Source organism: Melozone crissalis, unplaced genomic scaffold (genome assembly GCF_028551555.1).
Source record: "Melozone crissalis strain CALT ecotype California unplaced genomic scaffold, PUWL_Pcris_2 ptg000005l_1, whole genome shotgun sequence".
Classification (NCBI taxonomy): Eukaryota; Metazoa; Chordata; class Aves; order Passeriformes; family Passerellidae; genus Melozone; species Melozone crissalis.
This window is the reverse complement of record NW_026535783.1, coordinates 56,278,252-56,295,465: the sequence shown is the minus strand read 5'-3', so window position 1 is coordinate 56,295,465 and position 17,214 is coordinate 56,278,252. Positions and strand designations below refer to the sequence as shown.

General features: G+C 35.8%; 1 protein-coding gene across 2 annotated transcripts in view; it reads right to left on the bottom strand.

Moving 5' to 3' along the window:
- Positions 1–745: 745 nt before the first annotated feature.
- Positions 746–17,214, bottom strand: part of ERCC8 (ERCC excision repair 8, CSA ubiquitin ligase complex subunit) — a 30,068-nt gene continuing 13,599 nt past the window's right edge. For both annotated transcript variants that reach the window (XM_054285934.1, XM_054285943.1), the window contains exons 7-12: positions 14,870–14,936; positions 13,502–13,605; positions 12,342–12,466; positions 9,309–9,506; positions 2,790–2,876; positions 746–1,109 (exon numbers count right to left, since the gene is read on the bottom strand). In XM_054285934.1, the coding sequence (XP_054141909.1) occupies positions 1,041–1,109; positions 2,790–2,876; positions 9,309–9,506; positions 12,342–12,466; positions 13,502–13,605; positions 14,870–14,936 (650 nt within the window). In that variant the 3' untranslated portion in view covers positions 746–1,040. The remainder of the gene's footprint in view (positions 1,110–2,789; positions 2,877–9,308; positions 9,507–12,341; positions 12,467–13,501; positions 13,606–14,869; positions 14,937–17,214) is intronic.

Sequence of the window (17,214 nt, the reverse complement as noted above, 5' to 3'; positions counted from 1 at the left end):
ACCTTGTCCTGCTGTTGCTTTTATACTGGACCTGTTTTTACCAATACTTTTGCTGGTGATGCTTTAAGCAGTCTGAAAACGTTCTTGAGTCTCTTTAGTGACAGAGACTACATAATGTCTGAAGCACAAACTAGTGACTGAGATGAGACAATAACGCCACAAAACTCCTCCCTTTCAAAACAGAGCAGGCATTAGGACCACACAAAGTTTTAGATGAAAACAGTTTGGAAGGATTACATTCAATATCTTTAACTTGAAATGTGATCTATTCACTACCTTGTACTCTGTCCCTCAACTCTGTTTCTGTCCAGGAGTCCTTCATGTTTGCTAAAGATGTGTGATTCATACATAGAAGGCTGATCTTAACAACTGCTAACAGGAGCAACAAAAACTCTAAACCAGTTTCTATTCTTAGCTTTCTGGGGCAGAGTCAGATGTTAGATGATAGAGTCACCATATAAATACTTGAATAGAGGATCCCTGCTATACCTCCTTCTGAAGAGAATACTGCATTTATGGATAAATATGCAAAACTGAAAATGCAAGAAGAACAGGCACAAACATCTGTTGACTCCCACAGCACATGAGCACTTGAAAATGGATGCAATCTGCTCCTACAAAACATTGATAAAAGTAAGTTGGAAGTATTTCTGAGCTACCCCTATTTAATGGAAAATTCTCTGTATCATGTGTCTTGGAAATGAAAGGGTTATCTCCTCATGTACTAAAGATAACAGAAGCAATGTAATTTTGACTGGTCCCAAGGGCTTTTATTTTTTCTTTATCAGCTGTTCAACACTGAATAAAGTATACCAATGTATAAGTACAAAAGTCAGCAAGTATGAAAAAGTAATCCTTTGGATTTAACTTTACAGTGGCAAAGAAACACAGAGAACAGTGGAAACTTATTTCTGAAAGACTTTGCTCTAACAGAACTGTACCTAAAATCCAGTTGTGAGAAATCCAACAATGTCCAATTCTGTAAAAGCCTGTGAATGCAGTGCCTGAATGTCAATTTTATATCAGCTCATAATTTAAATTCAGCCTTCATCATCACTGCTGCTCCAAGCATCTTCATATGCTGGATTTACATGTTGTTGAGGCAGAGACTAGGGAAAATAAAAATTCTCAGTGTTTTGCTTAATTAAAAATACTACAATCAAAAAAGGGAAAAGCTAAATGCACTTTTTAAATGACTACATGTACACAAACTATTCTCTCATCAGTACTGGATTATTTTTAACTACTTTTTTAGAAAATCTGCTGATTTGAGACGTGATAAATTACGAAAAGAAATAGTACTGTATTTAATTTCAATTTCAGCATAAAATATCTGGAGGACTGACTGGAAGTATTACAAATATTTGGTACAAAATGTAACAAATGTTGCAACAGTGTTTATTGTGTGCCACTGCATTAATTTAGATCACAATATCCTCAGCCCATCATAACTTAGCATTGCAGTTTCATAGAGGCCAGGCAGCCCTGCCCTCTATCCACATCCAAGAAATATTTCTCACCTCAACCCCACAAGGGTTCAACTAAAGGGTTTGTGTAGCTATGCAGTGCAGTGAACACAATGACTTAGGGTAACTTATTTTTCTTGTTTACTTCTATTCTGGGTTCAGATTCTGGTCATACAAGCACTCAAATGCCTATTCTAGCACCTGAGAGGAAACATGAATTAATGGCCTGTGGGCAGCAAAACAGCTTCTTACAGAGAAATCTCATCTACAGGGCTCATCTACAACATTTGCAAACTCCAGCTGTAGCTTAACAGATTTCAAAACAATGGCATATACTACATACTGCCACTGTGTCAAATTTAAAGGAGCAGTTCTAATCAGAGCTAAGTAAATAATGTTGTTGCTGTGGGTTTTTGTTTTCCAGACTAAGAAAAATCCAATTTATTCACATCAAAATTTTCATGGCAAAAATGTTAATTTCAGGTCAACACAATTTGCGTTTAGGGTGTAAGACCTTTGGAACTATATTTTTCTTCTCTGCTTAAGTACAGGACAGTTTTGAAATACAAAAACTTACAAAAAGCAAATGTTACAACAATTTTATGTTTCTTATAATTTCTCCATCTAAAATGGAATGATGCTGAAATTTTAAAAACTGGAATTTTCACATGCTATAGGCCAAAACATTAATACACCCTCATTTTTCAACATCAGTACAGTTTGCCAGACTCTGATCCAGTAATGGTTTCAGTTCCTTAAAATATAGACTTTTTGGCACTCAGGCTGTTCACTGAAATATTTCTTGTCTGAGAGAGAGAAAGTACTCTACTGGAAAACAGTCTTACATTTAATCTTCCCTGCAATCACCCTGAATGTCTTGCCCTGGGCCTTTGATTTTCACATCATAAATATTTGTGTATGAAGTGTGGTATCCCTAATCTTACTACTTAATAGACAGTATATTCTTAAACAATTTAAAATACAATCTAGCACCTCTACAATTCCAAAACAGGACAAACTGCAGAAAGCAGTTTGGAAATGAAAGAAGCAGAATTTGAAAGATGCAGAGTCAAATGACATGAACTACTCTTACATAAGTAGGAAGGTAGCAGCCTCCAAAAGTTTTGACTACACTACAAGAGAAAATGTTTTCTCAAAACCCTACAAGGATCAAAAGATTGCACAGAAATAATAGGTGATTCTCCTCTTAATTAGAAATTGTTAAAAATAATGGTGGTGAATCACTTTATATTGACTTTACACACAACCTGCCCAAGTATAACAGCCACAAAAAAGTACAGTTCAAACTCAAAAATTCACTACCTTTTCAGACGTATCATCAGGAACTGGCTCTCGTGGAGCTGGTATCCATGCAAGGATATTGCAGTCTTTGCTACCACTATAAAGTTCCTGTAAAAAACAAGCAGAAGTTACTTTCACACAAATTTAGTGAATAGTGACACAGATACCGTACTGGGCAGAAAAAAGGGTAGTGAATATTATTTAAAAATAAAGGCAAATAGTAAATTCCTAATTGATATTATAAATCTGGATAAGTTGTATTTTAAATAATATGCCAAAACAAAATTAATATGTTTTTATATTTTTTCCCAGATTGCTCACCAAAACAGCAAAACCACACTGAAATGAACTGTGTTGCTTAAATACATTTTTCTTCTTCCCTCTCTCTAATCTCCCGAAAAGACAGCTATTTTAACAGTTAGGCACCTTAAGAGATTGTTTATGGACAAGTAAAAAACCTGAAAAAACCACACAAACAAAAAAAAAAGAGAAATATTTTTTTATCATTAAAAACCAGGAATAAATTCAGAAGAATCAAGAATCTAGTAAGACACATCAGAAAAGAGAATATGTATGGAACAAAGAAGTATTAAGCAAATATAGTCCTAGGGAAGGAAAAGAAAAAAGTAGAGTACAGTATGAGGCTTGTACCCTGTTGGGAAGGCATGGATGAGAAAGACTAATTTATAATTTTAATATAAATAACTCTTATAAATAATTATAGTAATGACTAAGGACTGAGATCCCATTGCACAAGGCACCCTGCAACACATGGAAACAAATAGTTCTTATATCAAATAGCCCTAAGTCAAATATATCTTAATTTTCTTACTGTTCTTACTAAAGAACAAGTTTGTAGTTCTGTACTAGAGGAAATACAGACTTCTCTGTCACTGTAAGATTAGAAAATTTTGCTGGTGAGAAATCCTAACACCATCTTTGCAGTAAATTTTGCACCTATAACACTTGCACTTTCCGACACGCTTAAATTAACAGGTATGAAGATATTCTCATATGCCTTCAACACTGAATTATATTCCTGCTTATTATATGTTATGTCTGACAACACTTGAGTATTGTCATGTATTTAACTTCCTGAGTGAGACATATGAGGTTTTTTTGTAGTATTCAGGTTGACAGTATGAAGAATGAAAGCTGTGCTTTATGTATGCTGGTTTTTACACTTAAACTAGCAACTCTCTGCATATGTGCACTTTATGAGTATGTTGATTCAATGTAAGCTCAATATATTATCACAGGTCTGTCTTTGCAGGAAGTCTCCTATATAATTTATATATAATTAGAACTGCATGAATTATGTTGACAGTTGGTAAAGAAATTTAATGCTCAATTCCTATAAACATTTATGTGGGTAATCTAATTCAAGTGAGCTGCCACACTTTTCTAAAGCTGGTACTATGCATGAAGTTGCTCATGCATAAAGAACATTCAAGATAAGAGTTTACAATTTTAAGAGACATAACCATCCTACTTACCTTGCTTAAAAGAAGATATGGTACACCAAAGTATAGGTCAAACTCTACTTTATTCTGTCAGCAAGCAGTACTCTGCTCGGGCCTTCTGTCTTTGATAGAATCTAGAATATCACTAAGAACTTCAAAAGATCTTTCTATGCCAAAATATCTCCTTATGAGCAATGTCACAGTGACATCTGCATTCTTCCATTTTAATCCTTCTTATCACTTGTCTCACTTTCTGATCTTGGTATGGTAAGATCTTTGGCCAATATCCACTGCATTAAGCAATACTTAAAATTAATTATTACTACCTGAACTGGTGACTCACACCATAAGTCAGTCAAAAGAAGAGCTAGTGACCTCCATGTAGAATTATGTTATAATACAGGACAGACACATATATTGGACTACAAACATACTCTATGCATGTTTATAGTACAATATATGGAAAGACTGCAAATAAAACCTAATTTAACTTCCAGTTAACTTTATGTAATAGCATACTACTGGATTTGCCAAATACCTTTGCAGATGTCACTAGCATTCTTGAGCAGTATGAGCAGCAGTGTGATTTAAATAAAAATTGCTTCCTGTTGCACACCTACTATTTTATGACATGTTATTCATACGTGATGATTTACGTGATTTTTTTTTCTGAAAGGGAAACATAGGTCTTGTTTGTTTATTTAAATCATTCTAAGCAGGCACACTGGTATCTAGTATGTTAGATCCAACTGTAAACATCATCTAAGATATTGCACAATGAAGATTTTCTCTTCCACACCACCCTTGAAATTACTGACCTCCTATTAAATTAATGCTTCTTATTAAAGGGCTAAATTCTGCAGTTCTTATTACTCAAGCAGTCTAACATCTTATTAACTTTATAGAGATATTTACGTAAGAACAGTACAGGCAAACAATAATATAGTGGATTTTATGGCTCTATTCCTAGGATCAGAAAAGGCATATATATACACATTAACTAAAGCTCATACCACTCTCTGGAGACAGCTCTGTACTGCACCTCACACATAAAAGCTATTTCACACAAACATGCTAATTAATTTGGATAAGAACAGATAAAGACTAGTGGAATTGAATTTCAAATAGCTAGCTCCTTGGTTATCAGTGATCATGTTTGATTATATGGTTCCAAGCAAAGATAAGACACTTCTCATCTCAAATACATATTCTATATTAATTCAAACACATAACTGGTGCAAAATTTAAGTTTATTCTTAGAGCCTATTCTAGTTACGAGGTGAAACAAAGATAGCAATTAAAATACAGTTAATGAACAAGAAGAACATGAGGGACTGACAGCAATCAATACTAATAAGGAATTCTGAACACAGTAAAAAATAGTGAGAAAAACCTAAGGACCAGATTTAAGGATGGGTAGGACACAAATCAGTCACCAGGGTTAAAGACAGCAGGAAAAGTTTATAAGACTGTTAATATGAAGAACACTTAACAACAACAGAGAATACTACATGGAAATGGCCAGAACTACAGAAAAGATGTAGATCTTGCTTCTCATGAACACAGAATATAAAGTCCAATTAAGTGCTAACGAGTAACAAAAAAGTTACAAAGCCACTGCTATACATTTCACCACTGTATATATATCACAGATGTAAGCTATGTATACAGAAGAACCATCAAGCAAAACTTCCAGCTTGCTTAATTATGTTTTGATATGTATTTAAAAATTCCAAAGCTGAAAGTGAGCTGATATGCCATTCAGAAAGAAAAAAAAAGGCAGAATAATATAGACAAGAATGAACTGACATTTTTTAATCCCAAACATGACAATGGAAAAGATTATCGAATGATTAAGTTACTGTAGAATTAAAATGTAGATACACAAATATCACTCAAGAGAATTTGCAATAGAGCATGTTTTGTTAAGGAAAAGTGATTTTACTTAAAACTAGTAACAAAATACAAATGTACAGTTGGGAATAACTTTGCAGCATGTTGATTTAATAATACTTGAGAGAGTAAAATAGAAGAGGTGACTATAAATTTTACAAACAATATTACATTCTCAGGAAAGAATTTTTAGTGGCAAGATTGTAATTTATATCAGAATTACATGAAGACTGATGAATGCACTTAGTTGTATCAAGATAGGATAAGATACTTGGAAGTACATGTGTGAACACTGAAAATAACAGTAGCACTACCTTTGGTATTGAAATCCTGATTAGGATGTGTGGATTTGGCATGGCCTGGTTTATTGGTAGCAGGGGAGGGCCACAGGAGTAGCTTCTGTGAGAAGCAGCTAGGAGCTTCAACCATGTCCAACAGAGCCAGCATCTGATGGCTCTGAAGATGGATATGCTGTGGGCCCAGTTAGAGAGGTTGGTAACGTCTCTGTGATGACATTTAAGAAGAAAATCAAAACAGCGCACCTTTTTTTCCCTGGGGAAGTGAGGCACCATGGATGTCATCATCTTGGTGCAGCCCATGGCTTCCCCTTGCTGGCCCCTGCCCCTGGCCAGCCGTGCTGCGGGCAGAGAGGGCAGGGGCAGCAGCAGCTTCCCCTTCCAGCACCCGCAGCAGGCGAGGCGTCAAACAGCGCCTGCGGCAGCCACCACTGCTCACGTGGTGCTGGCCCGGCCACACGGCTGATGGCACAAACACGGTGAACAGCACCCAACCTAGACGAGATCAACTTCCCAGCACTGTGGGATCCTGCGGGAATCTGAATTTGTGGAACTTGTTGGCAATGGTACCTATGAGCAGCAGTTTTTCTTCTAGACAGAGAAGAGGAGGTGAGAACATGTGAGGGAAAAGAACAGGGCAGCACCAAGGTCAGTGGAGAAGGAAGGGGAGGAGGTACTCCAGGCGCTGGAGCCAAGATTCCTCTGCAAGTGAGGACCATGGTGAAACAGGCTGTTCCTCTGTAATGCATGAAGTCCACAGGGGATGCAGAGATCCACTGTGGGAAAAATGCTCATGCTGGAATGGGTGGATGCAAAGAAAGCTGTGATCTAGTGGGAAACCTGTCCAGAAAAAAAGGGCTCCTGCTTCCAGAGACAGAGAACCCTTGCTTCCAAAGCAGAGCAGCCTGTCCTTAGAGGACTGCACCCCGTGGAAAAGTGACCCACACCACACCAGTTTTTGGGAAGACTGTTTGCCAATGGGAGGGATTCCACGGCATGGCAGAGGAAAGACTCCTCTTCCTGAGTGAACAGAAGGTGATCTCCAGTGATGAACTAACCAAATCCCCATGTCCTGCCTCCCTCCACTGTCACTGGGACAGAAGGAGGGGGTGAGGGGAAAAAAGGTGTTTTAAAGGCTTATTTTACTTCTCATTATCCTCCTATGACTCTAATAATAATAAATTTACTTTGTCTTTAAATTTGAACCTGTTTTGCCCTTAGAATGTTTTTCTCCCAATCCTTACCCCAACTTATGAGCTTTTAGTTTTCTTTTTTTCTCTCTCCTCTGCCCAACGGTAGCAGGAGAGGGTAAGCAAACAACTCTTGTGGGTGCCCGGTATTAAGCCGGTGCCAAATCATGACATATAGCAATGTTGTTTCTCAGACTACCTATTTAATACAACTGAAAGCACAGCATTTATGAAAAAAGAAAATCCAGTCACACTTCTACAGTATAGAACTGAACTCTGGAAAAGGGTGCTTCTGAAAGAGAATCAGGAGTCACATCAGAAAAGCAAATGAAGTTGTTGACATCACAAACTTCTAGATACAGTGACTGCTGTAGTTCTTGCGTGCATATGCACACATGAGTGTTCCTTTACCATGGATCTCAAATGCCAAGGTAGAGACACCACATGTAAAACAAGTAAACCATGTTTTACAGAGAGAGACCTAATTAGCCTCACCTCTTCAGTTTATCAAAAAGAACACCAAAGATAACTTTATATAAACACACTAGAAGTTTTGCTGGGAAACTATTCTTGAAAAGACAAAAAGCTTTTCAAGAACATTCTGGAAAATATGTGCTTCAGCCACAATGTGAATATTGCAGTCGATGTATCTTACTGACTATCAGTATCAGAACTGCCTTCCAGATCTAGCAAAGTTTATTAGCTTAAGGTCTACTCATGTCCATAATGTGACCATAATTTTCAGTGAAGTCTGTCTCAGTAATACAGTCTCAGTGATTCAATCAAAGCTACCGGACACAAAGCAGAAGCTACCAGAGTCACTTCTATGATGAGAGGTCATAAAATGGTATCTACACACCCCTTCTGCCTCGAGTATTTCTACCTGATACTCAGAAACAGCAGGAAAAGAAGGCAGAGCTGGGACATGAAGTATGATCCTTAATACAGGGGGGCAACTATGTAATGGCCTGAAAATCCATACTATCATACATTCTGCACTTGGCACAATACATGCCATATGAACAATCTGTTCTAAAGTAACTCATAACAAATTAATTTTTGTTATCCTTAAGTCTTTTGTTACAAGAGAAAAATACACCAGAGTGGGATAGGAAAAGGAAAAAAGGCAGAGAAGAAAAAAAAAAATCTGTCAGTACCATGAGTCCCTGTAATGATATGGTATTTCTCAGCTGAAATATTCTCTGATAAATTTAAGAATCTCACAATGTTGTCAGCACTTTATCCAATATGTAACTACAGGCACTTGAGCAAGATCCCCTTAGCAAAGTATTTGAGAGCCTTCTCAATACTCACTGCAGTACTAATGCACTTCATAGTCTTTCTTAATGTGATTAGTATCTGAGAAAGATAAAGGTAACTCCTCTTCCATTTTACAGAAAACAAAAGTCTTCACACATATGCTTTACTAATGATTACACAAGTCAAAAAATTACTAAAGGTATATTGAGAAGTTACATATGTGAGACAAAACAAGCAGTGGAAGGAATCTAATCCAGAAAATGTCATCCCAAAAGCTTGACTAAACTTTTCCTCGATGACACATAAGACACAGTACTCCCTCTTATGATCTTTGATTAAAGCATATCCCTGAAAAGTGAATGCTTTTATAGTGCAAATGGTATGTCAATCTGCATAAATATTCCTGCTTGTCTGGAATACTGCTTGTATTTTACTTACCTGAAAATGAGGTTGAAATACACAGCAGTTGACAGTACTATAGTGCCCTCTAAGCATAGTTATCAGTTCTCCTGTGAAAACTGTATAAACAGCAATGGTACTTCCATACGGAACAAAGGCAAACTCTGGATTACAGCCACAAGAGATGGCAAATTTGAGTCCTTTCCTACTTTCATTACAGACTTTCCCATAGTTTACCTGCAAAATGAAAGATCACATAGATTACATAGCCAGCTATTAAGTAAAATCCCAGGAAATTATATTAAAAGGTCAATTTTACTTCATGTTTAACACTCAATAAAATTAATTTTGGGCTATGTTAAGAAATCTCATGATATTTCAAAGTACAGATGCCTACCAAGATAATTATTTTTATGCTCAATAAAGTTTACTCTTCTTAATATCAATTTAGAAATAAAGAAAGAAAAAGAAAGAAAAAGAAAGAAAAAGAAAGAAAAAGAAAGAAAAAGAAAGAAAAAGAAAAGAAAGAAAAGAAAGAAAAGAAAAGAAAGAAAAGAAAGAAAAAGAAAGAAAAGAAAGAAAAAGAAAGAAAAAGAAAGAAAAAGAAAGAAAAAGAAAGAAAAAGAAAGAAAAAGAAAGAAAAAGAAAGAAAAAGAAAGAAAAAGAAAGAAAAAGAAAAGAAAGAAAAGAAAAGAAAAGAAAGAAAAGAAAGAAAAGAAAGAAAAGAAAGAAAAGACAAGAAAGAAAGACAAGAAAGACAAGAAAGAAAGAAAAGAAAGAAAAGAAAGAAAAGAAAGCAAGAAAAGAAAGCAAGAAAAGAAAGCAAGAAAAGAAAGCAAGAAAAGAAAGCAAGAAAAGCAAGCAAGCAAGCAAGCAAGCAAGGCCTTAAAACTAGCAATTCCACACTACGAAATAGGATTTCAACAGGCTGTTGCATGCCAGATCTGCATCAAGCACCTAAACCCTCACTGAAATTAGACGTGGTTCAGGAATTACCACCTGTTGTGGTTTAGGAATGGTGTTTTCAATTCAGTACACTCGCTCTCCTGCCTATTCAAAACACAACAGGCAGAGATCATGGATTGAGCTAAGAACAATTTACTAGAAATAGCAATAAAAAACCAAACAGTAAAAGCAACAATTAGTAACAAAAGGTATTAGTAACAAAAGGTATGAGACAATGAAATTATTTACAAGTTCAACAAAAAAGTACTGGACCATTTTCTCCCAGGGTAGCTTTGATAGGAAAAATTTCAAAGACTTTAATGGCGAGGTGTAAGGGAAGTCTTGCAAATTACAATAGTATAAAAGTACCTTATTAACACCTGTACTAATGTCTCAAACTATAATTTCATAGAGTTTCAAGCTCTTGACAAGTTTTATACAGATAAAAATCTCATAAAAGATTGAAAGTGAAGTTTCCGAACATATTTGGAAATATTCCAGTTGGCTATATCAGTCTAATTAGGTTCTATCAGACATCAGAAGTATATTTATGAAGTGACAGAGAAATATATTCATGGAAAAAGTCCAGCCTTCCTCGAAACAAGTCAATTAAAACAAAGAATTACAATTTGGACTATTTTTTCATGAAGAAAATGCACTGTGTTAGAATATTTACACTATGAACTTCACAAATTTCTTAGCTTATAGTCAAAAGATTTCACAATTGGAACTGTTTTCCTTCTTAACTCTATGCCTTCAGTTTTAGGTGGGGAGATTTAAGATTAACACCGAGAGCTTTGCTAATATTGTACACAGCAGTGACATTGCTAAAAGAAAATAATACGTATGGCTTTGTCTCTATGCCTTTTGAAAGATATAGAAAAGAAAGATTTAGGTCAAAAGGGTGGACTAGTCAGGGAAATAAAAGGACTATGGTGTAAACTTGTAATACTTGTACATGCATTCATTTCTTTGCTGATGCCTTAAAATTATTTTAAGCAATACCTCTGGGCAGTGTGTGAAAATACAGTACTCTGGACAATACAACTCTGAACTTCAAAAAGCAAAGCAGGGTCAAGCTATTCCACACCAGATTAGAAAACTGTAAAATAGCCTATGAAACAAGTAAATGAACTAACAGGCACAGAAAAATCAAAATCCAGTGATCCGGCAGGTAACAGGAGAGTGAACAAACTGCATTATCTACTTTGGTGGTGATTTGAAGACGGGAAGATGTTTGTGTATGAGGTGCTGAGAACAAGCTGGCAAATATAGGTAGGATGGAGAGAAATCCTTTTATTTAAATATCTATACAGAATTATTTTTGCTCTGTTCAGAAACTAAGCAGCACAATTAAAAGATTTCTTAGGTATAGCAAAATTTCTTTCTTTCCTGATAGCAATGACAGACCATAATTACAGCTGACTAAAATTCCATGGACACTGACTTACCTAGTTTGTTCGTCTTTCAAAATAAACAAAGAAAACTATTTTCTTTACCGAACAGAAAAATAAAACAAGAACCTTCAGCACAAAAAAAATCCAAAAGCCATTGAAAAGACTGCAATATCAGAAGAGGTTTAGCACATTTCCCACCCCTCATTCCTGCTGTTGTGTGATTCCAACACAAATCTGGAAGAATGGATGAATAGATATTTTTAATACTGTCATGCAACTTCACAGGAGAGATTCCACAAAAACAGAAGGAGATTTGCAAGAAAGCCAGGCAGCCAGTGAAACTCTCAGGTATGGCAAACTGCTCTATGGATAGTACATTGGCAACTAATAGTTTAAAAAACCCCAAAACTTTCTACCAACAGTCACGGCTTATTCAAGTTTTTATTACTGTATGAAATATTTATAGCTATACTCTCAAATTCATGAACTTAGAGTTACCATATTAAATCTTTAAGTAGATTAGGCTTCTTCATATTCTTTTTTCTTTACAATAAGTAGAAGATAAGAAGTCTGGAAGAAAATAATGTTCACCAAATGATCTAGTGATGAAATTAAGCAGCTACATCCTTTATGAAAGTGAAATCCAAGTTGTACTGACAAGAGCAAAAATTATAAATCTCTTAAAATTAAATGAAAGGAAAAATGCATCTGAAGTGCCTTGAAAACTCACTAAGGTGTTTTCTCCAGTGGAGACATTCCAGAGTCGCATTCGATCATCTGTACCAATGGTTAGCAGGTGAAGTCCATCATTTGTATAGCATAAACCATTAACTCTCCCATTGTGAGCAGTGTTTGCTGCCGGGGGGGAAAAAGAGCTGCCTTAGGTCTCTTCAAAAGTTACTACTTTGTATACATTTTTACTTCAATGTGGAGCAGTGGAAGTGCTGTTTGAATGGTAACATTCAGTTAAAAATTATTTAATTTTTTGTTTATAAAAGCATGTGGCCCGCTAACAGCCACCAGCAGGGCTCCTCGGGGCGCAGTTCAAGGGCCAGTTCTGTCCCATCTATCATCTAGTTGTTGATGCCCCCAGCCCGTCAGCGTTCCAGAGGCATTTGGACAACACCCTCAACAACATGCTTTTGGCCAGCTCTGAAGCAGTCAGGGTAAGGTCTCTCTGTACAATACTGCAGTACCTAATTTAGACATACCTTTCAGGTAGAAATATGACTGCTTTTTAAAGATTTTATTAGAAAATAATTATTACCTGCTATTGGTTTAGTTCATATACATTTCAATAAATTAAATACCCTAGCCTATACAATTGATATTAGATAACCAAAAAATCATCTTGAACCTGTCTGACAAAAATAAAGTTGAAAAGAAAGATGTTGCGATCTAACAAGTCAACATGTTTTTCAAAGGAATGTATGAAATGGCACTAGTCATCTTTGGAGTTACATCAAATTTTGGTTTTCATTAAACAGTCTTTCTTCTTTTTTGTCCAAGTACTAGCTTTCTTTAGAAAGTTTTCCTCTCAATAATTTTTTTAACTTCAATCAATTTCATATTTACATAAAGGCTTATCCACAGCATAAATGAATTCTTCCACTCACAAAAAAAGATAACAGAATTTTCCATTTTAGAGGAAAGCCATTAAGAATAGATACACTGCTATTGTTTAGGCAATCTCTCTAAACAAGGTCCCAAACAACAAAAACTGACTCTATAACAGAAGTAAGTGAACAAAGCTGAATGGCCTCTGTTGTGTATTAAATCACAACTGGACTATCACTACTGCCCTTGCTGGTCTTAGTATTCAAAACATAAATGAAATATAAGAATGGCTTTAGTTACGTATGAATTACCACCAGTTATATTTTGTATTACCTGCCTCAGAAGATGCTTTGGACTTTTCTCCATTGTACTGATCAAGTGTACTTAGACATCCAGAAGCTCTCCTCACATCCCATAATTTTACTCTACCATCAGCACTAAGAAAAACAAATTTGCTAAGATTAGGGAAACTGAATGCACTACAGCTCAGGAACTGTCTTTGGTCAACACACCTGGCATTCACCTTGGTCGAGAAACTGTTCTGAACTCATTGTGTGGGCACACTCAAGTCAACAGAATTCCATTAAAAACATTTTAAGGCAGACTTCAGACTTTTATTTTCACGTATTAGTAACTTCAGCTGGTAAACTATCAGGACCTAACAGTGAATCATCATCTGTAACACAATACACTTACCTCTTTGATTGCAACGTAACACCCTTGCATACACATATAGCTTGAGAATAAACTTGCTAATTCTTCTGTTGCCTAAACTGTAACTACAGACTCCAGCATTGTCTGTAATAGTGGTCTGAGAATTTGGGGTTTTGTTATCACAGATCTATTGTATGACTGGTACAAAAGCTGTCTACAAGCAAACAATTTTTCATCTGCTACAACAAGACAAAAACAACAAAAACCCCACAAATAAGCAAACACAATCAAAGCAATCCCTAAACAACACACTGTTAAAACATTTTCCAACTTTGATAATCCTTTCAGAAAGCCTGCATTCAGAAACCAAAGGTTTGTGAATCTGGTAACTTCACTGAACTGATAAAACTGCCATTCCACTAAACTTATGAAATAGCTGTTCTTCTCTGCAAAAGAAAAAAAACCACGGCATCTAAAAAGCGAGAAATGTCACACAATAATCAAAAGCTAACTTGCGAAAGTTATAGAATAGCCAAGAGGATTTTTTACATTAAAAACATCCGGACAGAAAACAAAGAAAGCCCAGGAATATCAACATACAATCCATATTTACTGAATTACAGTCACTTGGAAAGTTACATCAGCTAAGCTACCCAAGTTATTCTTTTTGACATTAAGTGTGATTACCAGAATGGTAATTTGAGCTAATAATGTTTTACTTTTATTCCAACATGGATTAGCAACGCATACAATAATAAACAGTAATAAGTGAGTATATCCTTAATATTCTACCATTTTCCTGTATCAGTAGTTACAGTTAGTATTTCAAAACTCTGTACAAACTTGCTATAAAATAAGCATAACTTGTTGGCAGATCTTCAGGTTTTGTTTTTCTAGGGAAAAGCTATAAAATTGTGAACAGTTAAAGTAAACAAAGAAAACTAACTCCAGAAGTACATTTGAATTGATGTAAGTATGCCTAAAAAATGTATAAAATTTTTACTGACCAATATTCCAGTGCATGTAACAGTTCAGCAACATCCTTACCCTCCTGTTGCCAAAACATATTCATGACGTGGGGACCAAGACACTGCCAATACTTCTTGTCTGTGACCTAAGAATTACATGAAAAAGCTTATTATACACACCATTTTGTGTAAATAACTGAAAGTAAAAGCAAATATTTAGTTGTATAGGATTCATCAAGCCAGAATAATAATTCAAACTGTAACATCAATTTATATTTTGTGAAACTACATTATTTTGGGACAGAAGTTATTTCTGTCTCTTATTCTTCTTCCCTGAATGGGATTGTAGTGAGCAGAAAGTGATACACACAGTATTACATGTGTATAATTTTTGATAATAAAGATGTACAAACACATTTTGATAATAAAGATGTGCAAAACACATTACAACTCAGTCACAGCTTTTTGTACAGCACTGGTATTTTCATACAGGGAAGGAACTTTCCATTTATTTTTCTTCAAATCCTTTAATAATGTTAAATTTAAACTATATCTACCTTACATATTTACAATTAAAACTTTACTTGTTTTATCCTCTAAGAGTTTTGTCCTGAATTTGTGGTATTTTTTTCCCTTAACTATTAAAGTATCAAGGAAGCTAGTGAAGAGTGTTCCTTGCACAGGTCCTGCAAGAAAAGCTGAGGGAGCTGAGGGTTTTCAGTCTGGAGAAAAGGAGATCTGAGGGGACCTTACTGCTCTCAAAAACCACCTGAAAAAAACCAGGTGGGGGGGTCAGTCTTCTCCCAAGTAACATACAACAGGAGAGGAAGTGGCCTCAAGTTGCACCAATGGAGGTTTTGACTGGCAGTTAGGAAAAATTCCCATACTTTACAAATAAAATTCTGGCAGGAACAGGTTGCCCAGGGCAGTGGTTGAGTCGCTACCCATGGAGATATGCAAAAGATGTAGAGATGTGCCACTTAGAGATGTAATTCAGTGGTGGATTTGGCAATGCTGGGTTAAGAGCTGGACTCAATGATCTGAAAGGTCTTTTAGTATATATATATATGAATGTACATGTTTTTTGGTTTTGTTTTTTATACACACACATGCACACACCCACACTTTAAAACTTGGCAAGTTATGTTAAATAAGTACAGAAAATGGGAAGGATAAGATGTCCTAAATGGAAAGACTGCAATCATGCTTCACACCATAACAGAAACATATTACTGAAAAATAAGCTAAATCATAAAATACATTCTTGCTAACGCAGTTTATAGGTTGTGCAAACCACCTTGTTGCTGGTGCATCTTCTAGTAGGCACTTTCCCATTATCTGAATTAATCAAATCACTGCAATGACCAGGGTAATAAGAAAAGCCTCCAAGATACAGGTATTACAGGATACACTTAGAAGGCTCAGAGCAGACAGATTTATTGGGATCCATTAATTAAACTACAGCCATGCATATACCTCCACTTCAGCTGCTAGAGTTAGTCTATGTGAAAACATCCGTACATATGGTCAAGACACTACTGATTGCTTCAGTTCTGCAAGGAAGATTATCCCTAATTAATGACATATTCTCCTTCCACTTATTCCTCCAATATTGCACTTGAGGTAACAGGCTACCACAGGCTGTGTACAAAGACACAACGGAGCTTGTGCCTGGAAAGTATTAATTTTTGTGTAAAAATTAAGAAACCCTAATGAAACCAAACAGAATCTTTAGAGAACTGTTTTGGTCACTGCCCTGTCTGGAGCTTTAGGTTCTAGGAACAGAACATGAGATGCTTGTTCATAGAAGTTTAACAGCTTAAGCTCTGCATCACAAAAAAAATCGCCTAGGCTCCTTTGAGACTTAGCCGACCAGTGAAGAAATAAAGCTGCATTTGCACATTGCTGTGTCTGAGTTAATGTTTCTCTACAGTTGAAGCATGAAGATTTGCTTCATGACTGCCTTCTCTTGAGCATGTGTATATATACTGACACTCCAGAAAGCACACATTAGAAAAGGGCCACCAAAGGCAAATTCTCACTGAGTGACAAAAGTAATGGATTATGGAACAATAAAACATTACATTTAACTGAACTAGGAAAATAGAAATTATTTGGTAATATCCTTCTACAGAAAGGTTGTTCTACAGAAATGAGAAACTTCTAAACAAACCCATTCAAACATCTCCATGGGATACTTTCTTAAAAGCAATGAAATTTTCTTTTTGTTTCTTTTCTGGAGGGCGGTGGGGAGCTTCTCTTGTTTTACTTGGTTTTCTTTATTAAAGACCATGTAAAACACAACTTGTTGACTCCACAACCCCCCAATCCAACGACTATATTTAACCATAAATAGTAATCAGTATTGATTACACTATGAAAATATCCAAACATCAGTAGTAACTGCTCATTGATTAATGTTTG